General features: G+C 55.0%; 1 protein-coding gene across 1 annotated transcript in view; it reads left to right on the forward strand.

Annotated features, from left to right (window-relative positions):
• The window catches only part of LOC132206672 (collagen alpha-2(VIII) chain-like), a 32,232-nt gene that overhangs the window by 9,066 nt on the left and 7,038 nt on the right, over positions 1-16,128 (forward strand). The window contains exon 2 of the mRNA XM_059641269.1: positions 9,371-9,451. Coding sequence (XP_059497252.1) covers positions 9,371-9,451 — 81 coding nt within the window. The remainder of the gene's footprint in view (positions 1-9,370; positions 9,452-16,128) is intronic.

Genomic DNA, 16,128 nt, shown 5'->3' on the forward strand with positions numbered 1-16,128 from the left:
CAGTCGCAGCAGTGTGTACCATCTACAAGATACTCTGCAGAACCTCCAGAACTAAGGTTCCTCAGGCAGCACCTTCCAAACCCACGACCACTTCCATCGGGAAGGACAAGGGCGAGCAGATACATGGGAACACCGAGCTCCCCTCTGAGTCCCTCGCCATCCTGACTTGGGAAATATATCCCTGTTCCTTCAGTTTCACTGGGTCAGAATCCAGGAATTCCCTCCCTAAGGGGCATTGTGGGTCAACCCACAGCGCATGGACTGCAGCGGGTCAAGTAGGAAGCTAACCCCCACTTTCTCAAGGGGCAACTAGGGATGAGGCAAGAAATGTTGGGCCCAGGCAGCAACACCCACATCCCATGAATGAATGAAATTTTAAAAATCTCCAAATCATTAATAACTGTTTTGATGGCTAGGTCCGAACGCTGATCTTTGTGGGACTCAACATGCATTTTGGAAGGTCAAGTACAGATGGAAATTATACAGTGGAAGGGAGAGCCCCTGAGGAGTACTGATATGCAGAGGGATCTGGGTGTGCAGGTCCACAGATCACCGAAGGTGGCAGCGCAGGTAGAGAAGGCAGTAAAAAAGACCAATGGTATGATTTCTGAAGAAGGGTCTGGGCCCGAAATGTCAGCTTTCCTGCTCCTCTGATGCTGCCTGGCCTGGTGTGTCCATCCAGATCCACACCGTGTTATCCTGAGGCCAATGGTACACTTGGCTTCAATGGAAGGGCATTGAGTATGAGGATGGGCAAGTTATGCTGCAGCTTTATAGAGCTTTAATTAGAACACACTTAGAATATTGTGTACAGTTCTGGCTGCCACACTACCAGGAGGATGTGGATGTTCTGGAGAGGGTACAGAAACAGTTTACCAGGATGGTGCCTGGTATGGGGGGGATTTTAGCTCAGAAGGAAGGTTGGATAGACTGGGTTTGTTTTCACTGGAAGGCTGGAGGTTGAGGGGGCGACCAGATAGAAATTTATGAGATTGTGAATGGCACGGACAGAGTGGGAAGTATGAGGCTTTATCCCCCAGAGTTGGGGGGAGTCAGTTACTGGGGGACACAGGCTCAAGGTGTGAGGGGGTGAAGTTTAAAAGAGATGTGCGAGGCAGGTTTTTCACACAAAGGATGGTGAGTGCCTGGGACTCGCTGCTGGAGGAGGTGATGGAAGCGGACTCAATAACAGCATTTAGGAAACACCTGCGGGAATACATGAACAGGAAGGGAATAGAGGGATATGGACTCTGTAAGGGAACACCGTTTTAGTATGGAAGGGAAAAATTTTAGTACGGCACAGCTTGGTGGGCCGAAGGGTCTGTTCCTGTTCTCTATGTTTTTATTCCTTGTCCCATTAGTGACAGTCAGTCAATGCGAGAATGGCCCATTTTTTCCTCCTCTCTGTTTTCTCTCTGTTAGCTGATCATTAATCTGTGACGGTCCATTCCCTCATATCCTGCACATTCTAATCTTTCTACTCAACCTACTGTGGGCCACTTCATCAACAGCCTTCTGAAAATCCAACTACACTATTGGCTCACCGTTACCCAAATTGTTAGAGACATCCTCGACCCCAACCAGTTCATCAAACACAATTTCCCGTTTGTAAATCCATTGTTGGCTCTGCCCATTTGTATCCAAGTAGCATCGTAGAATTTCAGAGGTCAGAAGGAGACCATTTGACCCACCATGTCTGTACTAGCCCCTGAAAGAGCTACCCAGCGAGTCCCATCGTCCAGCCCTATCTCTGTAGCCCTCTAATTTCATCACTTTCATATATGTATCCAGCTCGCTACTGAAAACTGTTATAGCATCCACCTCCACCAATCTCCCAGGTAGGGCATTCCAAATCTGAACATCTCTCTGAGTCAAGAAGTTTCTCCTCATCTCACTCATTGCTCCCTTGTTGACAATATTGAAATTGTGACTCCCACAACTACTGACATACCAAATAATGGAAACTCAGTTCTTCTACCTGTCAAAATTGTTCATAATGTTGAACACCTCAGTGAGGTCTTAATCTTCCCTGCTCCGTGGAGAATAAGACCAATCCTTCCTTGTGTCTAAAATCCCTCGTTCCTCGTGTCATTCTAGTAAATCTCCTTTGCACTTTCTTCAGGGCTTTAACATCCTTGCTAAAATAAGGTGCCCAGAACTGAACATAATATTCCACATATGGTCTGACCAATGAGTTGTAGAGATCACTTCCCGGCTTTTATACTCAATTCCTCTATTTATAAACCCAAGGATCCTATAAACCTTCCTAACAACTGTCTCAACTTCCCCGCCTCACCTTCAGGGAATTCTGTGCATGCACCCCTGAGATCCTACTGCTCCGTACTCCTCTCAGAGTTGTACCAACGAGTCTATGTTTCTTCAAAATGCATTACCTCACATTCCCCTGCACTACAGCTCAGCTCTCAGGTGTCTATCCATGTGGCCAACTTGCCAGTGTCCCTCTGAGAGATGGAGTAGACTGGGACTGTGCTCATTGGAATTTAGAGGAATGAGGGGTGACCTTATGGAAATGCATGAAATTATGAAGGCAGTAGATAAGATAGAAGCAGGGAGGATGTTTCCACTGGGGCTGGTGAAACTAGAACGAGGGGGCACGGCCTCAAGATAAGGGGGGAGCAGGTTTAGGACTGAATTGAGGAGGAACATCTTCACCCAAAGGGCTGTGAATCTGTGGAATTCCCTGCCCAGTGAAGCAGCTGGGGCTTCCTCATTGAATGTTTTCAAAGCAAAATAGTTAGATTTTGAACAGGAAAGGGATTAAGGCTGAGCGGGAAGGTAAGTGGAGCTGAGTCCATGACAAAGATCAGCTATGATTTTACTGAATGGCACAGCAGGGTTGAGGGGCTGAATGGCCTACTCCTGCTCCTGGTCCTTATGTTCTTATGTAGTTGCTCAGCGGCCTTCACACAATTCGCAATTCTCCCTGATGTAGTACCATCGGCAAGTTTAGAGAGATTGCCCCTCAACACCCATCTCCACATCATTTACATTAATCAGAAATAGCAAGGGTCCCTGAGGGGCACCACTTCCAAGTCATGTCCATTTATGTACCTATGTATGCCTACCCTCTGTTTCAGCCTACTTCGAATCTGTGCTGCCAACCCTCCAAAGAGCACCCCGCCCGACTCTGCCATCGCTGTAACGCTGCATTTCCCACGGCCAACCCACCCTAACCCGCACATTCCTGGGCACTATGGGTAATTTAGCACGGCCAATCCACCCTAACCTGCTCGTATTTGGACTGTGGGAGGAAACCCCCAAGCAGGCATGGGGAGAACATGTAAACTCCACATGGCCACCTGAGGGTGGGATCGAACCAATGTCCCTGACATGATGAGGTAGCAGAGTTAACCACTGACCCACCATGCAGTTTGTATAAAATTCCCCATTCGAAAATCGCCTGCCCTTCCTGCAATGGCGAAACATTTAGCTAAGTGATTCACTTTTACATACCTCCAGAAGCTTTTACAGTCCATTTTTATCTGTTATTGCTCAATGATATTTGTATTCTGTCCTTCCTACCCCCTTTCAGCTTTGAGGTCTACCTTTGTTGTACTCCACAAATCTTCCAAAATCTACAGAAGTGCTACTATTTCAGGCAACTTCATAAGGCATTTCTGTTAATCTTACAAAATCTCAAACTTCCCTTGTCAACCATGATTGAGTTACCCTTTTGGAGACTGTGCAGCTCAAAAGACCATCACATTTACTGTGAGTCACAGATCGGCTCTTTAAACACTGTCCATTACTACTTACAGCCTTGTGTTTGCAATCACTGCCCTCAACCAGTTCAGTCCATTTGTCCCTGATGCCTTCTCGATATTCCCTTTTGAACACTGTCAAGAGAGCCTTACTCTGTATCTAACCCCGTGCTGTCCCTGTCCTGGGAGTGTTTGATGGGGGACAGTGTAGAGAGAGCCTTACTCTGTATCTAACCCCGTGCTTTCTCTGTCCCTGGGAGTGTTTGATAGAGGGGACAGTGTAGAGGGAGCTTTACTCTGTATCTAACCCTGTGCTGTCCCTGCCAGGGAGTGGTTGATGGGGGGACAGTGTAGTGGGAGCTTTACTCTGTATCTAACCCCGTGCTGTCCCTGTCCTGGGAGTGTTTGATGGGGGACAGTGTAGAGAGAGCCTTACTCTGTATCTAACCCCGTGCTTTCTCTGTCCCTGGGAGTGTTTGATAGAGGGGACAGTGTAGAGGGAGCTTTACTCTGTATCTAACCCTGTGCTGTCCCTGCCAGGGAGTGGTTGATGGGGGGACAGTGTAGTGGGAGCTTTACTCTGTATCTAACCCCGTGCTGTCCCTGTCCTGGGAGTGGTTGATGGGGGGACAGTGTAGTGGAAGCTTTACTCTGTATCTAACCCCTTGCTGTCTCTGTCCTGGGTGTGTTTGATGGGGGGACAGTGTAGTGGGAGCTTTACTCTGTATCTAACCATGTGCTGTCCCTGTCCTTGGAGTTTTTGATGGGGGGACAGGGGAGAGGGAGCTGTACCAGCTGGAGAGTAAAGCTTCTCAGTGATTTGAGGTTATGGTGGGTGAGTGGCCCAATGGGATTGGATCCAGCGAAGGCCGGCACACAGTTAATGGATCGAATGGTGTCCTGGTCCAGGACCATTCGGTGACTCATTGTTCTGTTCTGGTTGGCTGCCTGGTCTGAACTGTGGACTTTGGTCCCATCATCAGCCTTGTCTTCTCTCTCTCTCTCTCTCTGTATCTCTCTCCATCGGTCCCTCGCTCTGTCTGTCCATTCGGAGACTGTTCTAGTCTGCATCAAAACTCAGCTACAGCGACTGGGAGCCTTTATTCCTGAAACCTCGCTCAGGGAACAATGGCAGATATGAGGAAGGTACATGTTTGTTCAATTTGGATTATGGAAAAGGATAAACCGGATCTAAAAGTCAAAGTTCGAAATTGGAGGAAGGCCAATTTTGACAGTATTAGGCAAGAACTTTCAAAACCTGATGGTAGTGGATGTGCACAGGTAAAGGGACAGCTGGAAAATGGGAAGCCTTCAGAAATGGAATCACATGAGTCCAGAGAGAGTATGTTCCTGTTGGGGTGAAGGGCCAGGCTGGTAGGTGAAGGGGCTGCTGGATTACAAGAGAAATTGGAGTTTTGGTCAGGAATAAGAAGGAAGCATATGTCAGGTATAGACAGCAGAGATGGAGTGAATCATTAGAGTATAAAAGCAGTAGGAGTTCACTCAAGAGGGAAGTAGGGAAGGTAAAGAGGGGACATGTGATTGGTTAATAGGGTTAAGGAGAATCCAAAGGGATTTCGACAAATACAATAAGGATAAAAGAGTAACAAGGGAGAGAATAGGGCCCCTTAAAGATCAGCAAAGCCCCCTCTGTGTGGAACCACAGGAGATTAGGGACACACTAAATGAGTATTTTGCATCAGTGCTTCCAGTGGGGAAGGATATGGAAGATAGAGAACTTGGGGCAATAAATAGCAATATCTTGAAAAATGTCCGTATTACAGATGAGGTGCTGGACATCTTAAAATGCAAAAAGGCCGATAAATCCCCAGGACCTGATCAGGTTTCCCCTAGAACTCTGTGGGAAGCAGGGGAAGTGATTGCTGGGACCCTCGCTGAGATATTTGTATCATTGACAGCCACAGGTGAGGTGCTGGAAGGCTGGAGGGTGGCTAATGTGGTCCTCCTATTTAAGAAGGGCTGTAAGGCAGAGCCAGGGAATGATAGTGCAGTGGGCCTGACATTGGTGGTGGGGAGGTTGTTGGAGGGAATCCTGAGGGACAGGATTTACGTGTATTTGGAAAGGCAAGGACTGACGAGGGATAATCAGCATGGCTTTGTGCCTGGGAAATTGTGTCTCACTAACCTGATTGAGTTTCTTGAAGGAGTAACAAAGAGAATTGATGCGAGCAGAGCGATAGATGTGATCTGGATGGACTTCAGTAAGGTGTTTGACAAGGTTCCTCATGGGAGACTGGTTGGCAAGATTAGATCACATGGAATACAGGCGGAGCTAGCCATTTGGATACAGAATTGGCTCAAAGGTAGGAGACAGAGGGTGGGGGTGGAGCGTTGTGTTTCAGACTGGAGGCCTGTGACCAGCGATGCGCCACAGGGATCAGTACTGGGTCCACTGCTTTTTGTCATTGATATCAATGATCTGGATGTGACCTTGGGGCATGTGGTTAGTAAGTTTGCAGATGACACCAGTGTTGACGGTCTAGTGGACAGCTACCCTGCTGCTCTCTGCATTGTAATCATTGTCCTCTAACAGTTGCAACTGCTTCTCAATTTCCCTCAGGATAGAAAACAAAACAGAAGTGGAAAGCTCTCGAGGTGCTGCATCCATCCTAGACTTCATCATCTTCATCTCCAGCTTCCGCTTCACCCTCAGCAACAAATGTTGTAGGTCAGCTGTAGAGAGGCCTTCACAGTGGGACTCAAGCAGCTCATCCACATCCTCACTCTCCACTTCTTCACATCCAACTTGCTTTGCAAGATCAACACAACGTTCTTTAATTCTTGGGAGCTCCTCTGATGGAGCAAAACCTTTCAAATCTTGGGAAAAACCTGGGAGAAGCTTCTGCCAAACTGCATGCAAGCAGTCCTTACTGACATCACCCCAGGCTTCCACAATAATGTCAATTACATTCGTGGTGTTAGGTCTCTCCCAAGACTGAAGAACAGTGTCCCTAACCTCCTCAGTGGCTGCAATCAGCCTCTTGAATGTGTGCCTTAAATAGCAAGTTTTAAATTCTCCTTCTGCACCCTGGCCTATGGGTGGAAGGAGAGAGGTTGTGTTTGGGGCTAGAATAGTACTTTGATGTTTTCAGAAAGCTCACCGATGGTCTGAGGTTGGCTTGGCACATTATCCAGGATGAGGAGAATCTTGAAACCCACACTTTCTTTCCTGCAATACTTTCTAAAAACATCTTCGAAAACATCAACAATAAGGTCAGAAAAAAAAGTCCTGTCATCCAACCTGTTTTGCTTGGCCTAGAGTAGACTTAAGGTAACCTTTCAAGACTGGCGGGTTGGCAGAGTGCTACACTACCACAAGCTTAAGCTTTAATTCTAAATGGCATTGGCACTCAGCAGCACAGTCATATGATTCTTTGCCACCATTAAGCCTCGAGTATGTGCTTCATTCATAGAAATGTAAGTTCTTGGTGGCATTCACTTCCAGTACAAACTTGTCTCATCCAAACTGAGAATTTGTTGTGAGTTCATTATTAACTTTTTTACTTTGGGAGAAAACGCCATGTGATGTTGCATACTCCTCTCTGCACATATACAACCGCATTATAGCCAAAACAATTTAGCGTTTTAGAAATAGCGTTCCCCTATTTGTCAATCGCTTGACAACTAATTCACATTGCTTGAACACGCGTGATAGCAGTACCCCCCTGTACAAGCATGTTACTGAGGCTGGAGGGTTTGAGCTACAGGGAGAAGCTGGACAGGCTGGGGCCATTTTCGCTGAAGTGTCAGGGGCTGAGGGGTGACCTTATAGAGGTTTATAAAATCATGAGGGGCATGGATAGGGTGAATAGACAAGGTCTTTAGCTACAAATTGAAGGGTGGTAGATTTAAGACAGATGTCAGAGGCAGGTTCTTTACTCAGTGAGTGGTAGGGGCGTGGAACGCCCTGCCTGCCAATGTAGTTAACTCAGCCACATTAGGGGCGTTTAAACAGTCCTTGGATAAGCATATGGATAATGATGGGATAGTGTAGGGGCAGGGGCTTAGATTAGTTCACAGATCAGCGCAACATCGAGGGCCGAAGGGCCTATTCTGCGCTGTATTGTTCGATATTCTATGTTCTATGACTTTCCCCCAGAGTAGGGGAGCCCAAAACTAGAGGGGCATAGGTTTAAGGTGAGAGGGGAAAGATTTAAAAGGGACCTGAGGGGTAACTTTTTCACACAGAGGGTGGTGCGTGTATGGAATGAGCTGCCAGAGGAAGTGGTGGGGGCTGGTACAGTTACAGCATTTAAAAGGCATCTGGATGGGGACATGGATAGGAAGGGGTTAGTGGGATATGGGATATGGGCCTGTCAGGGATATGGGGTTAGACTGTGACAGGGATATTCTCTGGGTCTGTAGGGATATGGGGTCGGACTGCGACAGGGATACTCTCTGGGCCTGTCAGGGATATGGGGTCGGACTGTGACAGGGATATTCTCTGGGTCTGTCAGGGATATGGGGTCGGACTGTGACCGGGATATTCTCTGGGTCTGTCAGGGATATGGGGTTGGACTGTGACAGGGATATTCTCTGGGCCTGTCAGGGATATGGGGTCGGACTGTGACCGGGATATTCTCTGAGTCTGTCAGGGATATATGGTCGGACTGTGACCGGGATATTCTCTGGGTCTGTCAGGGGTATGGGGTCGGACTGTGACCGGGATATTCTCTGGGTCTGTCAGGGATATGGGGTCGGACTGTGACAGGGATATTCTCTGGGCCTGTCAGGGATATGGGGTTGGACTGTGACAGGGATATTCTCTGGGTCTGTCAGGGATATGGGGTTGGACTGTGACAGGGATATTCTCTGGGCCTGTCAGGGATACGGGGTCGGACTGTGACAGGGATATTCTCTGGGCCTGTCAGGGATACGGGGTCGGACTGTGACAGGGATATTCTCTGGGTCTGTCAGGGATACGGGGTCGGACTGTGACAGGGATATTCTCTGGGTCTGTCAGGGATATGGGGTCGGACTGTGACAGGGATATTCTCTGGGTCTGTCAGGGATATGGGGTCGGACTGTGACAGGGATATTCTCTGGGTCTGTCAGGGATATGGCGTCGGACTGTGACAGGGATATTCTCTGGGCCTGTCAGGGATATGGGGTCAGACTGTGACAGGGATATTCTCTGGGTCTGTCAGGGATATGGCGTCGGACTGTGACAGGGATATTCTCTGGGCCTGCCAGGGATATGGGGTCAGACTGTGACAGGGATAGTCTCTGGGCCTGTCAGGGATATGGGGTCGGACTGTGACCGGGGTATTGTCTGGGTCTGTCAGGGATATGGGGTTGGACTGTGACAGGGATATTCTCTCGGCCTGTCAGGGATATGGGGTCAGACTGTGACAGGGATAGTCTCTGGGCCTGTCAGGGATATGGGGTCGGACTGTGACCGGGGTATTGTCTGGGTCTGTCAGGGATATGGGGTTGGACTGTGACAGGGATATTCTCTCGGCCTGTCAGGGATATGGGGTCAGACTGTGACAGGGATAGTCTCTGGGCCTGTCAGGGATATGGGGTCGGACTGTGACCGGGGTATTGTCTGGGTCTGTCAGGGATATGTGGTTGGACTGTGACAGGGATATTACCACTTTCTGCTCTGTTACTCCGTTTCGAATTAGGTGATGTGGCTGTTTCTGGTCCCTTGTCACGTCTTCAGCCGTGGTGCCGCACCCTCTGGGAACTGTACAGGCCTCTCGGAGGTAAGTCTCTGCTTTAGACTGGGTCATGATGGAGCCTGCACCCTCTGCGTCTGATGTTAGCAAAGTTGAGTCCAGGGTCAGCGACTACCCACACTGTGTCTCACAATGTCAGAACAGGGGCTCAGTGCGGTGCAGGGCAGGGCCAAGTGGACATCATAGGAACAGGAAGGAGAACAAAACCAAACAGTGTTTTAAAAGGACAGAGAGTGAGAGAGAGAGATTCAGTGCAGAGGGACATGAGTCTCCCAGTATATTGATCACAAAGACAGCAGGCACTGTCGGAGGGTGAGTGCTGAGAGAGTGGGCACTGTCGGAGGGTCAGTGTTGAGGGAGCGGGCACTGTCGGAGGGTCAGTGCTGAGGGAGCGGGCACTGTCGGAGGGTCTGTGCTGAGGGAGCGGGCACTGTCGGAGGGTCAGTGCTCAGGGAGTGCCGCACTGTTGGAGGGTCAGTGCTGAGGGAGTCGGCACTGTCAGAGGGTCAGTGCTGAGGGAGTCGGCACACTGTTGGAGAGTCAGTGCTGAGGGAGTGCCGCACTGTTGGAGAGTCAGCACGAAGGGAGCGCCGCACTGTCGGAGGGTCGGTGCTGAGGGAGTGCCGCACTGTCGGAGGGTCAGTGCTGAGAGAGCGGGCACTGTCGGAGGGTCAGTGCTGAGGGAGTGCCGCACTGTTGGAGGGTCAGTGCTGAGAGAGCGGGCACTGTCGGAGGGTCAGTGCTCAGGGAGTGCCGCACTGTCGGAGGGTCAGTGCTGAGGGAGCGCCGCACTGTCGGAGGGTCAGTGCTGAGAGAGCGGGCACTGTCGGAGGGTCAGTGCTGAGGGAGCCGGCACTGTCGGAGGGTCAGTGCTGAGGGAGTGGGCACTGTCGGAGGATCTGTGTTGAGTGAGTGGGCACTGTCAGAGGGTCAGTGCTGAGGGAACGGGCCCTGTCAGAGGCTCAGCCCTGTGGGAGCGCCGCAATGTCGGAGGGTCAGTGCTGAGGGAGTCGGCACTGTAGGAGGGTCAGTGCTGAGAGAGCGGGCACTGTCGGAGGGTCAGTGCTGAGGGAGCCGGCACTGTCGGAGGGTCAGTGCTGAGGGAGTGGGCACTGTCGGAGGATCTGTGTTGAGTGAGTGGGCACTGTCAGAGGGTCAGTGCTGAGGGAGTGGGCACTGTCAGAGGCTCAGCCCTGTGGGAGCGCCGCAATGTCGGAGGGTCAGTGCTGAGGGAGTCGGCACTGTAGGAGGGTCAGTGCTGAGAGAGCGGGCACTGTCGGAGGGTCAGTGCTCAGGGAGTGCCGCACTGTTGGAGGGTCAGTGCTGAGGGAGCGGGCACTGTCAGAGGGTCAGTGCTGAGGGAGCGCCGCACCATCGGAGGGTCAGTGCTGAGGAAGCGCCGCACTTTCGGAGGGTCAGTGCTGAGGGAGCGGGCACTGTCAGAGGGTCAGTGCTGAGGGAGAGCCGCACTGTCGGAGGGTCAGTGCTGTGGGAGCGGGCACTGTCGGAGGGTCAGTGCTGAGGGAGCACCGCACTGTTGGAGAGTCAGTGCTGAGGGAGCGCCGCACTGTCGGAGGGTCAGTGCTGAGGGAGTCGGTACTGTCGGAGGGTCAGTGCTGAGGGAACGCTGCACTGTCGGAGGGTCAACGCTGAGAGAGCGAGCACTGTCGGAGGGTCAGTGCTGAGGGAGTTCCGCACTGTCGGAGGGTCAATGCTCAGGGAGTGCCACACTGTCGGAGGGTCAGTGCTGAGGGAGCGGGCACTGTCAGAGGGTCAGTGCTGAGGGAGCGCCGCACTGTCGGAGGGTCAGTGCTGAGGGAGTTCCGCACTGTCGGAGGGTCAATGCTGAGAGAGCGGGCACTGTCGGAGGGTCAGTGCTGAGGGAGCGGGCACTGTCAGAGGGTCAGTGCTGAGGGAGCGATGCACTGTTGGAGAGTCAGTGCTGAGGGAGCGGGCACTGTCAGAGGGTCAGTGCTGAGGGAGCGACGCACTGTTGGAGAGTCAGTGCTCAGGGAGTTCCGCACTGTCGGAGGGTCAGTGCTGAGGGAGCGCCGCACTGTCGGAGGGTCAGTGCTGAGGGAGTCGGCACTGTCGGAGGGTCAGTGCTGAGGGAGCGCCGCACTGTCGGAGGGTCAGTGCTGAGGGAGTTCCGCACTATCGGAGGGTCAATGCAGAGAGCGGGCACTGTCGGAGGGTCAGTGCTGAGGGAGCGCAGCACTGTCGGAGGGTCAGTGCTGAGGGAGTTCCGCACTGTTGGAGGGTCAATGCTCAGGGAGTGTCGCACTGTCGGAGGGTCAGTGCTGAGGGAGCCGGCACTGTCAGAGGGTCAGTGCTGAGGGAGCACTGCACTGTTGGAGGGTCAGTGCTGAGGGAGTTCCGCACTGTCGGAGGGTCAATGCTGAGAGAGCGGGCACTGTCGGAGGGTCAGTGCTGAGGGAGCGCCGCACTGTCGGAGGGTCAGTGCTGAGTGAGTTCCGCACTGTTGGAGGGTCAATGCTCAGGGAGTGTCGCACAGTCGGAGGGTCAGTGCTGAGGGAGCCGGCACTGTCAGAGGGTCAGTGCTGAGGGAGCACTGCACTGTCGGAGGGTCAGTGCTGAGGGAGTTCCGCACTGTCGGAGGGTCAATGCTGAGAGAGCGGGCACTGTCGGAGGGTCAGTGCTGAGGGAGCACCGCACTGTCGGAGGGTCAGTGCTGAGGGAGTCGGCACTGTCGGAGGGTCAGTGCTGAGGGAGCGCCGCACTGTCGGAGGGTCAGTGCTGAGGGAGTTCTGCACTGTTGGAGGGTCAATGCTGAGAGAGCGGGCACTGTCGGAGGGTCAGTGCTGAGGGAGTCGGCACTGTCGGAGGGTCAGTGTTGAGAGAGTGCCGCACTGTCGGAGGGTCAGTGCTGAGGGTGTGCCGCAATGTCGGAGGGTCAGTGCTGAGGGAGTCGGCACTGTAGGAGGGTCAGTGCTGAGAGAGCGGGCACTGTCGGAGGGTCAGTGCTCAGGGAGTGCCGCACTGTTGGAGGGTCAGTGCTGAGGGAGCGGGCACTGTCAGAGGGTCAGTGCTGAGGGAGCGCCGCACCATCGGAGGGTCAGTGCTGAGGAAGCGCCGCACTTTCGGAGGGTCAGTGCTGAGGGAGCGGGCACTGTCAGAGGGTCAGTGCTGAGGGAGAGCCGCACTGTCGGAGGGTCAGTGCTGTGGGAGCGGGCACTGTCGGAGGGTCAGTGCTGAGGGAGCACCGCACTGTTGGAGAGTCAGTGCTGAGGGAGCGCCGCACTGTCGGAGGGTCAGTGCTGAGGGAGTCGGTACTGTCGGAGGGTCAGTGCTGAGGGAACGCTGCACTGTCGGAGGGTCAACGCTGAGAGAGCGAGCACTGTCGGAGGGTCAGTGCTGAGGGAGTTCCGCACTGTCGGAGGGTCAATGCTCAGGGAGTGCCACACTGTCGGAGGGTCAGTGCTGAGGGAGCGGGCACTGTCAGAGGGTCAGTGCTGAGGGAGCGCCGCACTGTCGGAGGGTCAGTGCTGAGGGAGTTCCGCACTGTCGGAGGGTCAATGCTGAGAGAGCGGGCACTGTCGGAGGGTCAGTGCTGAGGGAGCGGGCACTGTCAGAGGGTCAGTGCTGAGGGAGCGACGCACTGTTGGAGAGTCAGTGCTCAGGGAGTTCCGCACTGTCGGAGGGTCAGTGCTGAGGGAGCGCCGCACTGTCGGAGGGTCAGTGCTGAGGGAGTCGGCACTGTCGGAGGGTCAGTGCTGAGGGAGCGCCGCACTGTCGGAGGGTCAGTGCTGAGGGAGTTCCGCACTATCGGAGGGTCAATGCAGAGAGCGGGCACTGTCGGAGGGTCAGTGCTGAGGGAGCGCAGCACTGTCGGAGGGTCAGTGCTGAGGGAGTTCCGCACTGTTGGAGGGTCAATGCTCAGGGAGTGTCGCACTGTCGGAGGGTCAGTGCTGAGGGAGCCGGCACTGTCAGAGGGTCAGTGCTGAGGGAGCACTGCACTGTTGGAGGGTCAGTGCTGAGGGAGTTCCGCACTGTCGGAGGGTCAATGCTGAGAGAGCGGGCACTGTCGGAGGGTCAGTGCTGAGGGAGCGCCGCACTGTCGGAGGGTCAGTGCTGAGGGAGTTCCGCACTGTTGGAGGGTCAATGCTCAGGGAGTGTCGCACAGTCGGAGGGTCAGTGCTGAGGGAGCCGGCACTGTCAGAGGGTCAGTGCTGAGGGAGCACTGCACTGTCGGAGGGTCAGTGCTGAGGGAGTTCCGCACTGTCGGAGGGTCAATGCTGAGAGAGCGGGCACTGTCGGAGGGTCAGTGCTGAGGGAGCACCGCACTGTCGGAGGGTCAGTGCTGAGGGAGTCGGCACTGTCGGAGGGTCAGTGCTGAGGGAGCGCCGCACTGTCAGAGGGTCAGTGCTGAGGGAGTTCTGCACTGTTGGAGGGTCAATGCTGAGAGAGCGGGCACTGTCGGAGGGTCAGTGCTGAGGGAGTCGGCACTGTCGGAGGGTCAGTGCTGAGGGAGCGCCGCACTGTCGGAGGGTCAGTGCTGAGGGAGTTCCGCACTGTTGGAGGGTCAATGCTGAGAGAGCGGGCACTGTCGGGGGGTCAGTGCTGAGGGAGTTCCGCACTGTCGGAGGGTCAATGCTCAGGGAGTGCCGCACTGTCAGAGGGTCAGTGCTGAGGGAGCGCCGCACTGTCGGAGGGTCAGTGCTGAGGGTGTGCCGCACTGTCGGAGGGTCAGTGCTGAGGGAGCGCCGCACTGTCGGAGGGTCAGTGCTGAGGGAGTCGGCACTGTCGGAGGGTCAGTGCTGAGGGAGTTCCGCACTGTTGGAGGGTCAATGCTGAGAGAGCGGGCACTGTCGGAGGGTCAGTGCTGAGGGAGCACCGCACTGTTGGAGAGTCAGTGCTGAGGGAGCGCCGCACTGTCGGAGGGTCAGTGCTGAGGGAGTCGGTACTGTCGGAGGGTCAGTGCTGAGGGAACGCTGCACTGTCGGAGGGTCAACGCTGAGAGAGCGAGCACTGTCGGAGGGTCAGTGCTGAGGGAGTTCCGCACTGTCGGAGGGTCAATGCTCAGGGAGTGCCACACTGTCGGAGGGTCAGTGCTGAGGGAGCGGGCACTGTCAGAGGGTCAGTGCTGAGGGAGCGCCGCACTGTCGGAGGGTCAGTGCTGAGGGAGTTCCGCACTGTCGGAGGGTCAATGCTGAGAGAGCGGGCACTGTCGGAGGGTCAGTGCTGAGGGAGCGGGCACTGTCAGAGGGTCAGTGCTGAGGGAGCGACGCACTGTTGGAGAGTCAGTGCTCAGGGAGTTCCGCACTGTCGGAGGGTCAGTGCTGAGGGAGCGCCGCACTGTCGGAGGGTCAGTGCTGAGGGAGTCGGCACTGTCGGAGGGTCAGTGCTGAGGGAGCGCCGCACTGTCGGAGGGTCAGTGCTGAGGGAGTTCCGCACTATCGGAGGGTCAATGCAGAGAGCGGGCACTGTCGGAGGGTCAGTGCTGAGGGAGCGCAGCACTGTCGGAGGGTCAGTGCTGAGGGAGTTCCGCACTGTTGGAGGGTCAATGCTCAGGGAGTGTCGCACTGTCGGAGGGTCAGTGCTGAGGGAGCCGGCACTGTCAGAGGGTCAGTGCTGAGGGAGCACTGCACTGTTGGAGGGTCAGTGCTGAGGGAGTTCCGCACTGTCGGAGGGTCAATGCTGAGAGAGCGGGCACTGTCGGAGGGTCAGTGCTGAGGGAGCGCCGCACTGTCGGAGGGTCAGTGCTGAGTGAGTTCCGCACTGTTGGAGGGTCAATGCTCAGGGAGTGTCGCACTGTCGGAGGGTCAGTGCTGAGGGAGCGCCGCACTGTCAGAGGGTCAGTGCTGAGGGAGCACTGCACTGTCGGAGGGTCAGTGCTGAGGGAGCGCCGCACTGTCGGAGGGTCAGTGCTGAGGGAGCGGGCACTGTCGGAGGGTCAGTGCAGAGGGAGCGCCGCACTGTCAGAGGGTCAGTGCTCAGGGAGTGCCGCACTGTCGGGGGGTCAGTGCTCAGGGAGTGCCGCACTGTCGGAGGGTCAGTGCTGAGGGAGTGCCGCACTGTCGGAGGGTCAGTGCAGAGGGAGCGGGCACTGTCGGAGGGTCAGTGCTGAGGGAGTGGGCACTGTCGGAGGGTCAGTGCTCAGGGAGTGGGCACTGTCGGAGGGTCAGTGCTCAGGGAGTGCCGCACTGTCGGAGGGTCAGTGCAGAGGGAGCGGGCACTGTCGGAGGGTCAGTGCTGAGGGAGTGGGCACTGTCGGAGGGTCAGTGCTGAGGGAGTGGGCGCTGTCGGAGGGTCAGTGCTGAGGGAGCGCCGCACTATCGGAGGGTCAGTGCTGAGGGAGCGCCGCACTGTCGGAGGGTCAGTGCTGAGGGAGCGCTGCACTGTCGGAGGGTCAGTGCAGAGGGAGCGCCGCACTGTCGGAGGGTCAGTGCTGAGGGAGCGGGCACTGTCGGAGGGTCAGTGCAGAGGGAGCGCCGCACTGTCAGAGGGTCAGTGCTCAGGGAGTGCCGCACTGTCGGAGGGTCAGTGCTGAGGGAGTGGGCACTGTCGGAGGGTCAGTGCTGAGGGAGTGGGCACTGTCGGAGGGTCAGTGCTCAGGGAGTGCCGCACTGTCGGAGGGTCAGTGCAGAGGGAGCGGGCACTGTCGGAGGGTCAGTGCTGAGGGAGTGGGCACTGTCGGAGGGTCAGTGCTGAGGGAGTGGGCGCTGTCGGAGGGTCAGTGCTGA

This window comes from Stegostoma tigrinum, chromosome 41 (assembly GCF_030684315.1).
Source record: "Stegostoma tigrinum isolate sSteTig4 chromosome 41, sSteTig4.hap1, whole genome shotgun sequence".
In the NCBI taxonomy this organism is placed as follows: Eukaryota; Metazoa; Chordata; class Chondrichthyes; order Orectolobiformes; family Stegostomatidae; genus Stegostoma; species Stegostoma tigrinum.